Raw genomic sequence first — 20,142 nt, forward strand, 5'->3', positions numbered from 1 at the left:
ACCTCCAAAAAGAAATCCCGAACAAGGCCGAAGTTCCTAACTTCCGGGGTTCGTGCGGTTGCTACTTCGGGGGAATACGCTATCCCGGATATATCCGGGTGCGGCACACAGTATATGTGTTCCGGATATATCCGGGTTTGGCAGTTTAAAGGTTAAAGGGTGCAGATGAACAGCAACTCTGGTCCCTACTTCATGGAACAGTCCAGAACTGTTGATTGATTGACAGCTAGGGTGGGGAGACTGTTGACATTGATGGATTATTCCGTCCTCACTAGTAAAACCCCTGGACCAGTCCATTCTTTCCAGTTTACAGGTAGGGACTAATTCTTAACCTGGTAGCCAGCCGTATTATAGTTCTCGAGTCTCTTCTTGAGAGGACAGAACAGAGTCTTGAGAGCTATAATACGGCTGGATACCAGGCTACTAACTACTTATAACTTTTTGTAAGAAAATGCAACATCTGACACCTGAGTTGTAAGTTATTGTACAGCTTCAATTAGTTGTGATTTCATTCAAAAGGCTGTATGAGGTAGAGCTATATGTAAATCTGTATTTGAAAATGTATTTACATGTACATGTATTATGGTTGTAAATTTCTACTAAGTAGTATAGGTTTAAAGGGAGACTAGTAACTACATGTCTAATGTATGATTACTAGCGGATATTCTAAATGAATAAACAAACAAGTTCATGGCCTTTTTTTTTCAGAAGAGCAAACAAGAGAAAAAGAGTAATTAAAGTTTTGTGCTCATCAAACTAATAATGTCAACGGGATATCCTCCAGGCTTTAGATAGATAGGATATGTCCTGTTACTGATATGATAACAATTTTTAATACCAGCTTTGATCCCCAAGTATGTCCTAATTAGTAGACACTGGTTGGCAGCAATCCTCACATGATCCTGTACAGGAAATTTGCTGTATTATATTTGGGAACTAATCTTGTAGGATTTAGATATTTCAGTACTAGTATGCAAATACAGGCAATAAGATCAATAAGATAATGATATATGGGAATGGGAAGTCTGTACTAAACATGAAATTGTGTCAATGTAAATTTAACAATTAACATCAAAGCATTAAACACTGAATAAATTGCTAGAAGTATTGTACATGGATGTACAATGTGTATCCTAATGTTGAAATGAACTTTTCCAAGTATTGTGAAGATATAATATTACAGTTTATTGAGGAGCTAAAGCAGGATACAAGGTCTTTCCTCAACCCTTAAGACATGCAAGAATTGCTAAGGGAGTTAGGCACCACTCTATTAAGTGTGCATCCACATTTTAGTCCAATTACCCACAGGAAAAAAGCAACAGAAGTACAACACCCTGAAAATGATCTCTTTCCAAAAGACTTGCTGCACTGAATGTAAGATTTATGATGGAGGCTAATCATTTGGGATTTAATTAGAACCCACAAAATGATTTGGTCCTGCCCCCCTGGGTATGGGGTCCTGGAAGAGATCACAAGCCCCACCCACACCCATCCACTAATCAGCACTGTGGCACTGCTGCTGAAAGGAGGGTCTGCATGCTCTTTTACCTAAGGTGTAGGCAGCCTATTTTTATTTCCCGTAATTCGTAGTGAAAACCATCTTATCTGCATAATTCGTAGCGAGGCTACCAAATTTAGCGCAATTGCCATCCTTGATTTAGCGTTATACGTAGGGGGTTCTTTTTAAATTCAGCGTAAATCATTGTCAGGACCTCCCCATGCAGACCCTCTCTAATCAGTACTGCTGGTGAAAGGAGCCCTTTCATCATCAGAGGATGTTGTGAAGTCCTCCCACTTTTACTGGAACTTTATCAAAGACAACTTCTGAGAATCTGAAAGAACCTCCACCAACCAGTCTTGAACTTTCTTAGAGTGTGACCTGCTGAGGGATCGAGATCTGCAACCTTTTCTTAAGAGGCTGAAAGTGAAAGTTTGTTGGGAAACTTCTTGGAAAAGGGAAAGTAAAGAGGTAAGTGAAACCTGATGTTTGGTAGAAAACACTGTGTGAGTTTGATAAATGGTTGATTTGAGGGGAACAACACACACGCACAGGACATTGTTACTTTTTGTTGTGCCTTGTTAAACTTTAGTGGATACTTGCCAAAACCAGAGAGCTTGTTATGTAGGAGTTTATAGTTGAAACGACAACATACACGTAAAAGTGATGACAAATACTCCCCTGAAGTGGAGGTTTTGAAGAATTCAATAGAGACCCTCAATGGCCATTTCTACAACTAGTATAAGTTGCTGTTAAGACCTTCTACTATAGAGACAAGGGCTGCAGAGTTTGCATGCTAGCTGGGTTGTATTTGTACATTGTTGTACTCAATCGATCATCCATGGTCAGCAGTTCACGGTCAGCTATTAATTCTCTCTAATCTGAAGTGCTGATTTAACCTGTAGGTGGCATCATGCATAGTTTCTTAGGGCCGGTTTACATGAGGCAAAAAAATGGCTTGTCCTAAAAATGTCCGTGATGCACGGCGTGTGTCCTGGGACGCTTTTTTTTTGCCTCGTGTAAATTGGCCCTTATTGTTTAGGCTTGACAGGCCCTTCCCCAAGTCCTAATTAACTTATTTCAGGGTTTTCTTGCATTGAAGATCACAATCCTGTGAATTACATTTGTATTACTGATTGTCTGCCTTGCAAACTTTCCTATGGTCATCATTACAGTTAGCGGTCCATCAGCCACAGCCGCATCCTTATCATGTGCTTTAACAAGCCCCAAGCTAAAAGTTGAACCAAATTGAGGTCGTTGACCATGCTGGGAGAACAGTTGTCTATGAACTATACCATACTACTTGGTGTTGACTTATATGCTGCAGTACCTAAAACACTGCTAGGGGGCCAAAAATCATTATGTTTCTTCAGGACTTGAAGAACCATATCAAAACCCATACAAATTCATGAAAATGATCTTGAGTTATAGCAAGAAGCTTCCCTATAACCTTGTTGATTATAGGTACTGATACACATGCATTGTACTGTTTCAACTGGAAACTAAAACATCACCAATTAGCTGCCTTCCCCTTAACAGCAAAAGAAAGCTCCTGGAATTCAAAACGATTTACAAAACTTTCCAGATGAAGGGGCCTTCACATTACTTTGTCATCCAAACCACTGGGTGAGATTGACCTGTTTTCATCTCCATGCCCCTGTAGCAAATCGATCCTCTGTAACCAATCAGCAGGATGGAAGCGTGAGGCAGACGTGTCAGCTGTCAATCATCCAGGCAGGCACCCTTTGATCAGTCTCAAGATGAGACAGAAGCCGGTCCCTTGAGGATTCTGAGTGATACCTGTCAGTTTGCTTCTAAATCAAACAGATACTGTACATTCCACAGTCCACTATAAAGTGTAGATACATACCACACACTTCCCTTTTGTTGTTTATTCACGTAAGTGGTTAATACTACGTAACAGTTTCTGTACCTTTTAAAGAACTATGATTTGTAAGTTGTCTGAGAAGTCAACAGCTTCTTTCAAGTATTATCTGTTAAAAGTACCAGTATGCAATTCAGCCTGTTGCTATGATTTACTTATCGTAGCCGATCAAAATGATTATAGTAATCTCTCCATCAGTCCATCTCTCCATGCATCCCTCTTTGATTCCCTGTTCCCTCCATCCACCCGAATGGGCCACACTATACTATAGCTACACTTAGCAGCTTGGGTCCAGTGAAACATCCCCTACCTAGCCCACACATGGGAGATGGTGACCAGGCTATAAGAGTAAAGTTGAAAGTGATGGCAAAATTTGTATCCTGGCCAACATGTCTAACCTCACCCTTGGACACCAGGAACCAACCTATTACTACATATAGGAACTGGAGGTCTGCACTTTGTAATGGCCAACATTTGGTCATCAAGTAGGAAGCTTGACCTTGCTCTCAGGCCTGCCCATTTCAAGATCTAAGTCGATTAGACTTTGCGTGACTGGTGTGTGCTTGTAGCATTTCCTGTAGAACTCTTAATGGCCTGATCCCCAATTAGTGTTAAGCTAATTATAAGGATTTTGTGTGACAAACATCCCTTGAAGTTGAAATTCAGAGGAATACATAACAATGCCCCTGAGCATATTTTGCTTCTAAGACTTCTCAAGTCAAGGTTAAGACACTCCATTTGAAAGGAAACTTTGGAACAGAGTGCCATCATACACATCACTTACTTTTGATGGAGAAGTAAAAACAAAGCTTAAATCATAGCGGGATGAAATTAGTGAATATTTGTAAACCCATGGGGGTCTGTGGTGTGGGTAGGTGGGGGTTTGACCTTGGGTAGGTGGGGGGTTGACCTTGATGGCCCCACATCCTGCTTGCCCTCCAGGTGTCTTAAGATCTTTGGTGTCAAGTTTTAGATCTTATCTTTCCTGAATGTTTGTTAGTCGCAGCCTTGGAACTGACCACTTGTCTCTGACTGCTCTGACATGTGTTAGCCTGAGTACCATCCTCCGTAGTGACCGCTGGCTCAATACTTTCGCTTGCTAACCACGGTTATGCCTACAGAGGATGTTAGTGACCGCTGGCTCAATACTTTCGCTTGTTAACCACGGTTATGCCTACAGAGGACGGTACTTAGACTAGACATGTGTACCACTTAGTAATATACTACTTTACTTTTACTCGAACAAAGGACATAACAGAAATTGGAATTTGGATCCGAGGCAGGTGCCAAATAAAAGTTAAAAAGTACCTGGCCATGCTTATAGCTCCCAAGTCTCTTCTGTCCTCTCCGCAAATACGTCTGGCCCGGTTGATAGACGTTAAGAGACTCGGGATCTATAATAGGGCTGGATACCAGGCAAGGAGAGACCCCTGCCCTGCAACCAAAGTTGTGAGTTCAGGTTTCCAAAGAAGATGCTAGAACAGGATGGATACACCAGGCTAGCAGTGTGGCATGTACCTCATCACCTTCTCTACAGGTGGTATGGAAACTGTAATGACCTCCTGACCTACTCTGTGACCTTCATAAGGTTAGCATTACATGACACAGTGCCCTTGTAACACACTGAACAAATCCCTGAAATAATCACATGCCATGGAACATGTACAGTGATGGCTGTATAATGGGTGATGAATGAATATCCAAGACACTAGAATACCACTAGAATAATGTTTTCTCAATGTTAAGAGCATTACCTTCTGCTAAGTTGCAGACTCTTGACATTTTAGATGGATTATATTCAGGTCACTGATCACAGAGTAACAGGAGAAAAGGCATGAGCCTCAAGCAGATCTTCAAGAGCAAAATTGTGATAGTTTCCAGACTCTGACTGCTAGGATGGACAGTACCATCAGAAAACAATGCATTTATCAAGTCATAATCTTCCCATCCAACCTCTGCTTGGAGAGTATTAAATGTCCCCAATCACCTTGGCCAAGGTTACCCCTACTCTTCTGTGTGTTGGAAACTACCTGTGGGGCTTTGATGCCTGAGGGTCAGGGGACCAAAGACATAGCTCAGATTATGCAGTACCTGATGCAGTTGTAGCCTGTTATCCTGTCCTACGTATTATAGCCGTATTTACGGAGAGGACAGAGGAGACACGGGAGCTATAATACGGCTGGATTATATTAGTGGATACCAGGCTAAGCCAGTTGAACTCCTTCAGCCTCCTTGACCATTACCGGTATATTAAGAACATTTCTCTTCCATTGATTTAGGGATCTGGTGCCAGTTCATTTAGGAGATAGTGGAAGCACATGGAAGGGAGAGGAAGATTGTGGGACATTCAGATGATATCAGCCTGGTATCAGGCCAGATGTCAGAACCTACATTCTCCAGACTTCAAAGTGGTTACCAGTCATTAACTTTAATCTATGGGTTGACCTCATAAGGCCTTGGAAAATAATGCTGTGTTTTATGGCTACCTGACCAACCCCAGCAAAACTTGTTTTGTTGGGGCGGATGTTGGTAAGGAAAACAAAATTTTCAATCTGACATCTGAGTCATGAAATTCATGTCAGAATTTGCTGACCCTGAATGGAAGTAATTTGGCTTACACAGGAAATTAAAAAGATAACATAATTTGCTACTCTCTCACCTGGTTAACAAATACATGCACTAACTTCTATATCAATTCATCTTCCAGCACTGAACTAAGCTTTCAACTTGGCCAACAGCTGTTCCCTGTTCTAAGAGTCTTTGCTCGTTAGATTTAGATTTCTCTATCTCACCATTATCTTCAAGCATTGAACTAAACTTTCAACAGGCAGCACCTGTTCATTGTCAGTTAATTATAGACTAATTTGATTTACATGATCTGTAACACTTTTACCGCCAGTAAAGCATTGAACTAAACTTTCATCTTGACTTTGAACTTTGCCTGCACCTGTCCCTAGTTTGTTGCTGATAGAGCTGTTAGATTTACGTGTAGATTTAGGTTACAACAAAGATTGGAATGTCCGCTTTTCCTCCCCATCTTTCCAAAGTAACACCTCAGGTTTCCTCCCCCACTACACCTCCCGCTCCTAAACTTGAACCATTTGTGCGTAATCTGGCAAAGGGACGTGACCTTCGGGGACCTGAAGCCTCAAGGTCAACTGGTCAAGTACAACTGACACCATAGGAGGGATGTTTTCTGTTATGACCAGAAAAAACAAAGATAATATTGACCTGCAGGGTTGGCTGGGGGTTAATGGTTTCTTAATAGGTTATTACAACATGGTGTGATGTTCATTATCAGGTGTTAATAGCTCCACAGTCAGTTGATATCAGTTATTGTTAGCAGGTTGTTAAACTTATAGATACCATATGGATGTTTATGTCATAGCACTGATCATGGCACTGTATGCACTGTTGACATAAGTACTTTATACCAAACCTACACCACATCAAAAGCCATTCAGAGGTTCTCTTAAAGTTGTACTGACCATAAATATCTGGAAACATGCACAAACAAACAAACAAACAAACAGATTGACAGATACATCATAAACAATACCTCTTTTTCAAGCTCTTCAGCTCTTAAGTACAAATGACAATTGACAACACTCCATCCAGAAAGATCTGAAAGAACAAAAAAACGACTCAAAACCCAATACCACCTCTGGGAGAAAATACTACAAAGGGTTCTTTCTAGTCTAGGTATATTGTACATGTATATTAGACATCTAATACTTGGCTAGATGGTTTAACTAATTTACCAAATTGGCGATTCGTTATTCTTAGTTTAACCTACAAAGTATTGAAGCTTTTTCTATGCAACATAAGAATTGAGACCTACCATATGTCTTACTGTCAGATTAGATGCGATTACACAGTGGGGCAATGGAGTAATGCCAAAAGAACATGGATTCGCAGGATTTGTGTTCCATTTGCTGGGCTTAAACATGTACGTCTCAGTGACAGAAACTTAATCATTACAAATGGAGTGTCTTAACCCATATCAACATAACAGTTATGGTTGGAGCTTTTCCAACTCTCAAAGTAGACTTCTCTTACAGTATCGAAATGGCAGATACAAAATAGTTCCCAAAGTCAGACTTAATATGTGGTTGGTGGGGGTACAGAACAGGAAGATAAACCACATGACTGTCTAAAACCTGGCTTTGTTTTATATCCCAGTGGTTTTCTCTACCAGTAGGTGGACTTAACTATGGAGGTGTTTCTCATAGCGAAGTGTTACACCATAATTATCTGTAAGCAGATGTTAGGGTCTACGATTGTAAAGTTTGCTGAGCTGCAAACATAACATTTCATAAGTGTGGAAGAAAAATTCATTGCATTTGTTACATAATTTTGGTGATAATGACTACTTCAAGACTAAAAAGGCTGAATCCAAGTCTAACGAGATAAGTAAGACCTCAAGGAAGACCTAAAAAAGGGATAAGGCCTTAAGCTGTTAAGGTCTCATCCCACCTAACCACAGAACCAACCCCTTAACCAGGCACCTAACCACAAAACCACAACATCAAAGGATAACAAGGCTGGACATCTGGGTTCACTTTCCTGAAGGAAACTCCATGGAGTTATCAGGGACAGGGGCACTGAAGCAGCCTTGGAGTCGTCCCAAAGTCTGCTGAACTTCCTCAACTCCTCTTTTCTTTGGAAAGTTGCAATTGTTTACTTAGGAAAGAAGTGATGAAGATGCCATATTTGAGAGTTATTTTAAAAGATGGAAGAGACCCAAGAGTGAGGATATTAGCATATCATTTGACAGTAAGTTTGTAATTGCAGGATAAGCTCACACAAGAGGACTGTCTGAAAACTTCCTATTGAAGCAAGGATATAAAAGCTCCTTGATTGAAGGTATGTAATGTATGGTATGTGAGGTGAGGTGAATGGACAGGAAGGCTGAAAGAGGGTTTCAAAGAAACTTATCAGCTTAGTCAGCTGCCAACCAGAAGGTGTGGCCTTCAAGATGATACCAAATCAAGGATTGCAGTTTCAGAAGGATTCTTATAAATTTTATGATGAGTCCTTAGTTCTGAACTGGATTTTAAAGAAAATTTCTGCTCTCAAAATATGCTAAAACCATAAAATAAATTCAATTCAAGACTCAAGGTGATTTGGCAGTTTGACAGACTGTTTCTTTCATTTCTATGATGAGTCTTCAACTCTGATCAACTTGATGCTCTAAAATAGTGAAATCAAGATTGTAAAGACAATTTCTGAGGTCTGCTGTTGAAGCAGAAATTCAGTTAGGCTCAAAGTGTGGCCTTGGTGACCTACTGGTCTAACCTTGCAAAGAAGAGGATTTGGCAATTTGACAGACTGATTTCTATGATGAGCTTGCACATTTAGTTTTGCACTTGATACTCTACAAGATCAAGATCAATACCTTTGGGCATTGTTTAAGTCATGTTCCATTTCTTTGGGCAAGGCACACCAGCTTTTTTTGATCATCTCATTTTCTTGAGTGCACACCTTTTGTACTTGATGCACTGTTAGTCATAAATTAAGATGCTCAATGCCTGGAGCAGAATTCCAGTCATGCTTCTTTCCGAGGATAAGGAACCAGATATCTTATGGTCTGACCTTCCAGAATTTGACTCCTTTTTGGCGATTTGACAGACTGATTTTTAGATGAGCCCTCACCTTTCGATCTTGAACTTGATGCTCTTTGAGATATTCAGACTGTCGTGTGGTAAAACGATCGTCTTGCTCAATCTCTAAGGAGTAGAAAGGAACCAAAGCTTTTCTTGATCACCTAGTAATTTTCTGGAGAGCATGAAGAGCTGTAAGAATCACCTTGATACTTGATATTACTCTGCACAATTCAATCAAACTTGTAGAGAGACGAAGGGCAAAACAATGCATGTGAATCCATTTACAAATGTATAAGAAACCACCTGTCCATCTTTAGGCAAATACTACATCAGGGCTGTCTACAGCATACTTTAATTATTTCTTTTCTACCCCTCATGCATGAGTCATTGTCTACAATTTTTACTGTAAATCTGTTATTGTAAGCAAACAAAAATGCATTTTTATCAATTTCGTGTGATAAATTTATTTTAGATGCATGGGGTGCCAACACGTACGTTATTTTCATGGGATGGAAAGTCAGTCCTGAAGACTGTGAGTCCTGCACCAGTCTGTATATTGAGTTCATGCATCTTTATTGGATTGGGAATTTTGGGATTCTTTAAGTCGCTTATTTGGCAAAGACCAGCACATTCCGGAAACTTACAAGCCAAAAGATCTACATGTCCATGTACAAAATGTATTCACAGGCACGTTTGTGTCAGCTATCTGCCATCCACGCGAGCTTAAAGGTTGCATGTACATGCCACAACACCCTGACATTGAAACAGAGCTACAAGCATGTAAGTCCTAACCCCCATCTTCATCACCTGGAAAGGATTCACCATAGCTATCTATGTCCTGATGGGTCAGCTTGAAGTAAGTGTCAGTTTCTGAGCTGGTATAGAAAAACATACAGTCTAGAGGCCTTGACACAGATACTTACAGTCTCTACAAAACATCTTGGTCAAGTGGAAAATTGAAGATGTCCTTCATGATAGGGCAATGTAGAAGATCCTATTTTAGATGATTGACAAGAGATGTTGCTCAGGAGCTCAAATACAACTCTGGTATATCTATTAGGTCTTTGCACTCAGTCTCAGGCAAGCTCAGTCTCCCAGCTAATATCATCTACCCAATTTTGCTCAATTCCTTGCAACACCTAATGCATGAACCAGCCATTCCTCCAAAATACTTTTTTTAAAACCAGACTTCTCTGTATTTCACAACCATTTAGACGTACATTGCATAACATAACATGTATTTGTTCTTGAAAATTGAAATTTGAGAAGAACTCACATGATGCAAGTGCATCGGTATTTCATATAAGCTTCACGGAGACTTTACTTCAGAATCTTCATTTACAAACTGTAAGTGTCAGATGACCAAGTATATTCATTTTGGCACTTATATCAATTTCAAGAGTTTGTGGTATCTTTGAGTTGTCAGAGCAATAGTTCAAACAATGCAAGACAGAAGAAATGGTTGCAGGTGCGATGAATTTACCGTGTGAGGTCACAGCAAAAAAAACAGTGGCTTAAACACAGAAAATTCAAGTCAAGACCTACAGTGTCAGGAGAACATGCCTTTGATTGATATATCATCAAAGCAGCTTTCACAATATGTGTCTTTGATAGACCTAAAGCGATACAGACCAGACAACAATGTACACAGAATGTATCACTCAGTGTTGGCCCAGTCTACCCAACCGCACCTGAGCAAACAGCAACTGTCCCAGTTTCATACAATCAGGTAAACTACGGTAAATGGGAATGTCTCAGAGATGCTGGCTGGTATGGATTCTGGAACTTTTGAAGTCCCTTTTGATCTAGAAGACACAAGGAAAGACTTTACCGAAGGAAAGCAGTACTGAAACTAAAATCTATACCAAGGCAGCTCAAATCAAAGCAGTCATTTTTTACGTCATAGACAAATTGATAAGAAGACTGAGAAAATGGAACAAAATATATAACAAGTACATTAATATGTACTACATAAAACAGTTATAATTGTCTTTCAGAACCTTGCAAGGAAAAGAGATTATAGCAAGATGTCAATTTGTTCCAGAAGTTATTATCAAGTCCTTTTTGACAGACTTATGAAAAGCAAACAGTATGATTCTACAACTTTCGTGGTCTTAAAAAAATCAATTCCCTGACATTTGAAAAAGCCTGTCACACTGTGAACTACTGTGAACAGCACATGAAATTCACCTCCGGGCACTTCAAAGCCACAGGAATATGGCAAAGGGAAGTCCAAGTAGACACAGGGGAGCAAACTGGCCACAATGTTGTCTTTGTAATTTCCTGGATCATTTCCTACAGAGTAGTTATTTACACAACAGCTGTTTTTACTGATATCTCCCCATGCTAGGGCCAAAGGGGTTCTCTATGGAGATCAAAGAAACATGGCCAACAGCTTTATCTATAAAAGCTTGGAGAGGTAGTTTCAAATATCATTAAGATATCATCATCATCACTAAGATATCATGAACTTATGCCTGTAGTATGAAATGGCATCATTATAGTCATACTCTACTCTACACTTAATTTCTTTGTCATTGGTCAAACCAAGGAGTTCAAGAAGCTTAGTGCTTGAGACAGTGTCACACTTTTCCAATAGCTGACACTCTGTGTAATGACCTAGGTTTGCAACAGTCTGCTTAATTTCTATATGAATGAAGTGCACCATGTAATATTCACCATTGTACATTGGCTTCTTTTTACAGTGTACTTGTACTTATAAAATTTGTGAAAGGTCACTACAGATTAATAAGATACCACAAATATTCATTTCGTACAACAACTATACACACTACAGATTTAATTGCCAAGTTAAAAAACAGTAAAAACCTCTTTTTCCATCCTTAGAAACTGCAACTGATACCACCAAGAAAGTGAAATGTTGACTGACAAAGGTGCAGGCTGAGTGATTATCGTACAAATTGTAGTCCTCTGTGGTGCCTCATTAACACAAACTTCTTACCCCTTGATCCACCTCATCCCGAACATCCTGTCAGTGAGCGGAACGGCCCACCCAGCACTGATGTTGGCTGACATGTCCAACACTTCCCCCCTCAGGGGTGGTGCTGTTTGATCTTTTATGAGCCTGAGAAGAGCATGATAAAAGCTACAGGGAATTTTCACACATCTGCTCCCTGCTTCAGAATGCAGAGGAACACAACTGTCTTCCAACAGCTTGCAAAGGAAGCAAGACATTTCGGCATGTCATTCGGACTGTCCTCCTCTAACCACAAAATTTATTGTTTCCTTGTCTCAGTGAAGGATGTATTTTTCTTCACACTTTGCTGACATCAGCATTAATCTTGTTCCAAGAAATGTTGTACATCTTGCTCCTAGCACTTGAATAATGAGATGTTAGGCCGTACCACTGCTATGCTTTAAAAGGGGGACATACAACTTCAGGTAACATTTGTCTCTATTTCAGTAATTTACAATGTATCTATAAAAAAAATCTTTAAATCAGTACTAGTGTACCCGATATGTTTTGCTTTAGGAGTACAATACATAATTGTATGACTATAAGGAAATAAGAGCTCCTTTAGCTTCCCCATATCTGGGTTGGTATCTCCCGTGACACACATTTTTACCTGACAGTTCCCCCAAAGTTGTAAGGAGCAGACAGGCGCTCTGTGTGAACAGGGTAAAGTAGTGTCAGATTCTTTAGCTTCTGACAGACAAGAAATACAGGTATGTACATATATGTTTTCTTTACTCATTTAGAAAAAAATAATACTAGACCGTTCTAGAAATTATGTATTTGTAGACAAAAAACCTTACAACTTTGGTGACTTTCTAAATGTTTTGTTTGGAAGGTAAATTGTAAGGATGTCCAAAAACTGGTGCTAACTTACATTGTAGCTGACAATATATATGGTTGCACCTGTCTTGTCCTACAGCTACTAATTTGGTGCACGTATATTGATGATGCAGTACACATATAGCAATTTTCATCCCTTCCAGCTATCAACCATTATTCTTTCCCAAGGTGACATTGGCATTCAGTGAAATGAAGTAAAGAAGAACACAACTTAAAAGCCACTTTCACTATGATCCAGTAAACACCTTGGCAAACCAATTGGGGATTATATTACCCAATCCAGAGTTAGTAGACCATGCCTAATCAAATCTAGATAGAAATCAGATATCAGCAGTTCCTTCTGATTTTAATCAGGGGTGATAATTGGGATACTTAATTGTCTTTCAACTGATTATAGCTTTTTCTTCTACGTACAATATTCCGTTATGCACTGGCAAGCGTAATTGAGGCATATGTACCAATGTACAAGACAAAGTTTTAAAAATTGACAATAATTAACAAATTCTTCCAGTAATTCAACTGTGTGACTTCTATTGTGTAAACAAACCCTTTCACAGTTAGGAGCAGATGAACATGGAAAAACAACATATGATTTTGATTAAGACCTTGTTAGCTCATCCTCCCTGGATGGAAGGAATGGTTTGAAAACAAACAGCTAGAATATACAAATATGTAGTTGTTGCATTTAGCAGCATTTACATGTATCTCTATATAATTTTTTTTACAATCACCGATCTTTGTTTCAACTTGTAACTGGCATTGTAGAAAGTTTCTGCGTTTTCTAATCTCCAAGCAGATGTAGGTCATGATCACTCATGTTTTGAGGCATTTTATTTTCTGTTTTTTCTGTCGGCAGTTTGCATTTTTTGTACGTACATTATTTTGAAGAAAGCCTCAAAATGTTTGTAAAACATCTTTTTGGAGGTAAGACTTTTTAGGTAAATGTTGTAGAGAAACTTGTCGTACAACTGACCATGCCAGGGCAAAACTTCACTTCCTGAGCATTACATCTCGCAAGAAGCTTTGCTCAGATGACCAAAGAAGTAGAAACCATGGAAACTGTAGGAAAATACTACTCTCCAAGCAGAGGTTGAATCACGCAGATATAGTAGTAGTCGGAAAAATTACAATGGCGCCCGTGTAATTTTTCTGACTACTACTAATTTTTTACTATATCTGCGTGATTCAACCTCTGCTTGGAGAGTAGAAAAATACCAATGACATTAATAAGCTAAAGGTGTTGCCCTAGATAGTCAAGTAAGCAGCTCAGGAGGTAATAACGACGCCCTGTTCCACTCTGTTTACCACCATCATGACGTCAACAACTTTCACTTGGTCAACAACTTTCACTTCCTATTACTGTCAGGGGCAGCTGTGCACCACCTTGCTCACATTAGTGATCTCCAAGCAGATGTGTGAGGGCAACATTGTGACGTTTTCTAGCTAAGCTGTGTTTTCGTTACAAACAGCCGTCCCATATGGACCCTTTACACACCTGAATAGAAAATGTTGCGATTTTGTCTTCTAATATATGCTTTAAGATTTTGTAAGGTTAGGAGCTCATTGACTCATTGGATTCAATCTTTTCTTACTTTTCTTTTGTATCCCACTGGACTACCTAAAATTTGTCTTTACCTTCTTTATAATATAAATTCCTAGTTGGGATATACAAACTCCACTCCAACAAAATATGCAGTGTCACTGGTGAAAGGTAGTGGATGCTACATGTATGTAGAACATCTGACCCTTTCCAAAATCATGTCCAGTTGCTTGAGTAATTGTTAATTATCTGGCTAACCTTCGTCGATGCATTTAGTAAGATTGTTTCGGATGTAACAAAAATGGGAAACCAGAAAAATTTACAATTTTTCAATCCATCATCTGTTCGGAGACAGAAACATTATCTTTAGCTCAGCGGAAGCGGATATCAAGAATGTCCCAGTCCTGCTATTCTAGGCTGATTGCCATTGGCTGACGGAAAAGCCGCCGCCAATTTAGGACAAAAAAAAACAAGATAAGGTAGTGGGTCTTCTGCCAAAAGGTACACTTGCCTGACAAGGTGTAAGGAGAACTGTTCACACTAGCTGACTAGGGGTGGGTACTGGTACAAAAGATTCAGGTCCAGGTCCGGTTCAGGTCCAGAGGATTAGGTCCAGGTCCGGACCTGAACCTGGACCTAATTCAGTATGTGAAAATAGGTGAATGGACGATAATCAAACCAATGGTACATTTGGCTACAAAGAAATCTGTTTTGTGGTGTTTTAAAACCCTACAAGGCTAACCGCCTCTGTACGATTGCCTGTAAAAATTGGTAGAAATGAATATAGACTCTACACTCTACTTTGCTCTTGTTATTTTCCTTGACCGGTAAGACCCCAAACGTGTGAATGCCTGATCATATAAGCTGTTCATTTTTCAATAGGTCCAACATCCGGTCCACCGAATTTTTTCAGGTCCGTTTTTTCTGGACCGGTCCCATAAGAAAAAACAGTTTTGTACCTGTACACTGTACAGGTACCCACCCCTAGTTCACACCCTTTGTATCAACCTCTTGTCTTTAAACCTTAAACCTGGAGATGATAAAATAGGACTTTTATGGAATCCTAGCCTGAAGGATAATGTCAAGGTTGACTCTTGCTGCTCTCATGTTCAAGGACAATCCTTCTATGTAGTCCATAAGGCCTATTAAAAAAATGTTGTGTTTCCTGTTTCAGTGCAGAAAAAATTAGGGTCGGTAGATAGAGATTTATCTTTTTTTCTTGTAATTTTTTCTAGGCTGGCCAATACTCTAGTGTGACATAATACAATACAGTTGAACGTAGTAAACTGACACTAAGTGTCTTTCAATGTCAAACTAAATGTTGTGCATAATAGATACATTTATCCTTCATTTCGTGTTTTTTCTTCAATAGGATTTCCTAAGCAGGCTGAATGAAAATTTTAACACGTGACTGGAAGCTATGCTATTCCACCCAAAAAGTCTAGGGTCGGCAGGTTTTTCTACAGTAGGTAGGGAAACAGGAAACACAACTTTCCTTCGCCAAACCTGTCTCTATCAAGACTACAAGAGCTCACTTGATTGTGTGTTTGCATGTTGTAGTCTTTTGTTGGCTGATTGCTTAGTCTTCAGGGTGTAGGTTGGCTAACAGAAAACAACTATTACAACAACTTAATTTTTGTTATGTACATGGCAGTAGGCCATGGCCAGCTGACCTACAAAAAGAAGGGATTGAATTTTGGTCCCCGAGGCACTTCCTGTTTGCTTTCATCTGTAGAACTTGATCATAGAAAACCTGTTGAGGAAATTCTGCTGTGTCTGGAGAGGTCTACCCTTTTTCAGAGGTGACAGCTTGCAGCTGGTTGTACCAGGTGACATTGCAAAAGGAGAAATGCTTGCAAGATTCAAGGGGGAAAATGGAGTATTTGCAGTGGTTTTAAGTTCACGGTGGAAAGAAGGGGGTAGGCAGGCAATAGACTTTCGTGATGCTCATTGATGCGTTATAAGTTTGATATATGTATGGTGTATTCAGCTTTGCAATGGCTCACAATTATAGCCAAGCACACAGGGTCAAGATCAGTCCTATCCAACATGTTTGTTTGTTCTGCATAACCAGTAAACTTGAGGCATAACACACCGACAGTACATGTACGTGCTGTACAAGTCAAGTGTCCAGACTGCTAGGTTTGATCTAACCACACTAACTTAAAGATGGACCTCTTTGTGATAAGTGTGGTGGGCTCTTTAACATGCTTGAGGAGTGGACCTCTGTCTTTATGTAACATCCGAGTGGATGTCCTGTACCAAAGCTATAGCTTATAATGTACTAATTATCACCTGCGTAGGGTAAGGAAATACAGTGTAAACTTATACCACCACATCAGTTCCTGCTAGGGATCTGAAGCCAGAATCCTTAAATCCTCAGTCAACAACATTACCTGCAAGACCACCTTGCAACAAAACCACAAGACGTTTATATAATGCCACCAAAAGGGGCAGAACTGTTGAAACAGGTCAATAGGAGGCCTACAGGAAACATATTTATGCAGTTATTTCACCTCATCAGTTCAGGGCAGGTGGAGCCCATCAGCAGACAGCCCAGCTTTGATCACGGAGCCTCCCACCTAGCCCTTCCCCACCCCACAGTGTACCTCCAACTGGTAACTGCCCTGGCCAGGCTAAACATTTTAACCCCAAAACTCAAGCAACTGGATATGATTTTGGAAGAATGATATCTAGTTGATTGATTAACTGCCACTTTGGCATATCTTATTACCTGGATGTCTGGTACAAAGGTTACGGTACAGGTACAGAGGTTAAGCTACAGTGTAACATTGGGGCTCAAGCACCTTTTGGCCTTGCGGTTAGTGCGTTGGGTTTTTGAGCTGGCGGTCTGGGTTCGGTGCTGGTTCGAATCCAAAGAACCAGGAGACTGTACTACTTGTCTCTTGTATTTCAACAGGAATAGATTTTAAGGTACAGGAACAAGGTTAGGTACAGGAATAGGAAAATAGGTACAGGAACAGGGTTTAGGTACAGTTTTTGACCATTAATAAATTTGTTATCATTACTGTCAGCCAACCACCCAGATACATATAACTCTTTGTGACTAGATGACTCATTGTGAACATTCATTGTCAAAAACAGTGTCTAAAATGTAATCAAAATGGTTACTTTTGGCAATCTTTTCAGTACTGATGTTCGGAAACACTTATTTTAACTTTCAGAGCAATATTTTCCATGTTGACCTTTTTCTATAGACATTAAATGGTGGGACAGTTATTAACTACAGATGGTTGCAGGAGAAACTGGCATATACCAGCAGCCAATGGCATTTACAAAGTGCTGAGCTGCGACAGAACTGGCGACAATCTTTAAAATTTGCGCCAATTGAACCCGCTTTTCAGACTGTGTGTCTAGCTATATTTTGTATGCCTGCAAACTTGCCAAAGCCCACATTGCTCAGACTTTTTGTGGGATGCTATTTCCTTCATTTAATGCAACCAGAATGTTTTTTATAAGTTTACGGAGGTTAGACATCCAGTTAAACAATATTCAAATACAATTCAATCTCTACAACTCGATAAAAATTGAGATTTACTTCCGGGCATTTTGAGTGACATTCATCACTCTTCTTCAGCATCACTAAAATGAACTGGCAGAAACAGTTCAATAATACAAGTACTATCTAACTAGAAAAAAAATGGGCAAATGTCACTCAAATGTACATGTTTTAATAGTTTCCTATGGTATGAAAATACTGTTACCATAGGGAAAGTTACAGTCCCCTGTAAAGATAAGGTTGCATCCCATGTACTGGAGAGTTCTATGAGAAGTCCTCCTTTCCAGAGGACTTACGTTTTTAGGCAATATGTGTTCCAAAGGTATAATGGCACACTTGAAGGCTTACACTGCGAAAAAAATGTTCAAAGATGCCAAAACATCCATGTGGCAGGAACATTTAAAAGTCTGCCAGTCTGCCAAAGTCCACATTTCTCAGACAGTAGCTCAGACCTGGAGTTAACCTCTACCTGAATGCTATTTTCTTTTATTTTGACATATACAAGAATCACATTTTATTAAGACAAAAGCTCCTATTCAGCTATTTTTGACATGTTGTCCTTGAACTGCTTGAATGCCACGGCGGCTTTGTCTGAAGGTGTTTTGCGATAGCATTTTGCCTTGAGGAAATAGAAACACCTTGAACGAAAGCCAAACTTTAATGGAAAAGGCATGATTCTCTCCTACTAAAGACGCAGATAAACCTTGGCATGTAGAACATAACAGGTGTGGCTTCGTCTTCGTATAACAGACTTTGTGCAGTAGCCAAGTCCCTTCCTCCTCTTCGTTTCCTCGAAAATTGTCACGACATCCAAAACCTGCACGGTAGCACGAAGCTATCAAAATAGTTGCAGGTGCTGTACATTTTTGGCTAAGCTGACATAGAGCAATATTGGACTGAGATTACAGCACAAAGGTGAAGGCATTTAGGCTTCTGTCCTGCTGTTTTGTTGGCAACTGAAAGATGCTGATAATCATGACAAATGAAGCTATGTATGTGCCAGCCAGTCTCACCATATAGATACTAGTATAATATAAGGAAAGAGAGAGAGAGAGACAGACAGAGAGGGGGAGAGCTGCAAATTCTGCATGTTGGCAGCAATAGCTATATATAGAAGCAATGCCAAGAAGAACATGGGGATGTCTTGGCTTTTTTGCCAAAAATTTGCACATCTTTGCCAGCTATAGTCACAAGTATTTCTGGTCTAAATTACAGCTAATTTTGTTCTTATCTATTTTTGGGCAGCGATTCTATCGCAATCTCACCTACTTGCCTGCTACAGTCACCAGTATCTCGAGTCTCGCAACTGATTTTGTTCTTATTTTACCAGGCAGTGACTGAAGATGGCAGGACAGCTTGTATTCCTGGTGATGTGTTTGTCTCTGGAGACGACGGCATGGGCCCATCGCTTCACCACCCCATCGGACCCCAGCACCCTGCACAACAAAGTCGCCATGTTGGAAAACCACTACGAAGAGCTGCAGAAGAAATTCCGCATCCAGACCAACGTTTTCGAGGCCCAGAACCACAAACTGAAGAGCCAGCTGCGAAGCCAGGCCGGCAAGATCCGTGACCTCCAAGACCGGAACGACCGCCTCGAAAAGGAGCAGCAGCAGATGCTCAAGACGTTCTCGGATCTTAGCGCCACGCTCTTCAAGAGCAAGTGGTCGGGGCAGTCCGCCGTCCAGGAGATCCTGACCACGACCCCTCTGATTCCGAGAGCAAGCGCTAATGGGTGGAGCCTGGACCACATCATCCAGAACCAGACCAGGAAGATCGACCAGCTGGAGACAGAGAACAAGATGCTGAGAGACGTGGTGAACAGGTTGCAGGAGAAAGGCAGCAGCATGGAGGCCATGCTCATCGAAAACAGCGCCCTCATCGCGCAGCTCCACGTTAACGATCGCCCGGGAGTTCAGAAGGACCCGTCCAGGAGAGATGTTTCTATTGGCAGCTTGGGCAAGCTGGTCGCCTCGCAGAGCGATGAGATCAGGACATTGAGGAGAAGCTTCCACGACGTCAACGAGACGTTGTCGCTGCAAAGACGCCGCCTTACCAGCCTGGGGGACCTCTTCCAGGGGCAAGGTGAATGCTGTTGGTTGATTTTAGATAATGTTATTGATTGATGTTAATTGTCATTTACCATCTGAAACCCAACAAATGATATTCAGGTTCACATTTTACGAAGTAATATTGTTAAATGATGTTATTGATTGATGTTAAATGTGTAATTTATTGTATTGTGGTTGTAACTTAGTAGATTATGATTTATTGTA

General features: G+C 40.3%; 2 protein-coding genes across 2 annotated transcripts in view; one reads left to right on the top strand and one right to left on the bottom strand.

Moving 5' to 3' along the window:
* The window catches only part of LOC118428086 (uncharacterized protein C5orf34 homolog), a 40,209-nt gene that overhangs the window by 4,475 nt on the left and 15,592 nt on the right, over positions 1-20,142 (bottom strand). The window lies entirely within an intron of this gene.
* LOC118427546 (uveal autoantigen with coiled-coil domains and ankyrin repeats protein-like) overlaps positions 1,687-20,142 on the top strand; it is a gene marked incomplete in the record, with an annotated part of 22,934 nt that continues 4,478 nt past the window's right edge. The window contains 2 exon segments of the mRNA XM_035837383.1: positions 1,687-1,969; positions 19,197-19,951. Of these exon segments, the coding sequence (XP_035693276.1) occupies positions 19,210-19,951 (742 nt within the window).

This window comes from Branchiostoma floridae, chromosome 12 (genome assembly GCF_000003815.2).
Source record: "Branchiostoma floridae strain S238N-H82 chromosome 12, Bfl_VNyyK, whole genome shotgun sequence".
Classification (NCBI taxonomy): Eukaryota; Metazoa; Chordata; class Leptocardii; order Amphioxiformes; family Branchiostomatidae; genus Branchiostoma; species Branchiostoma floridae.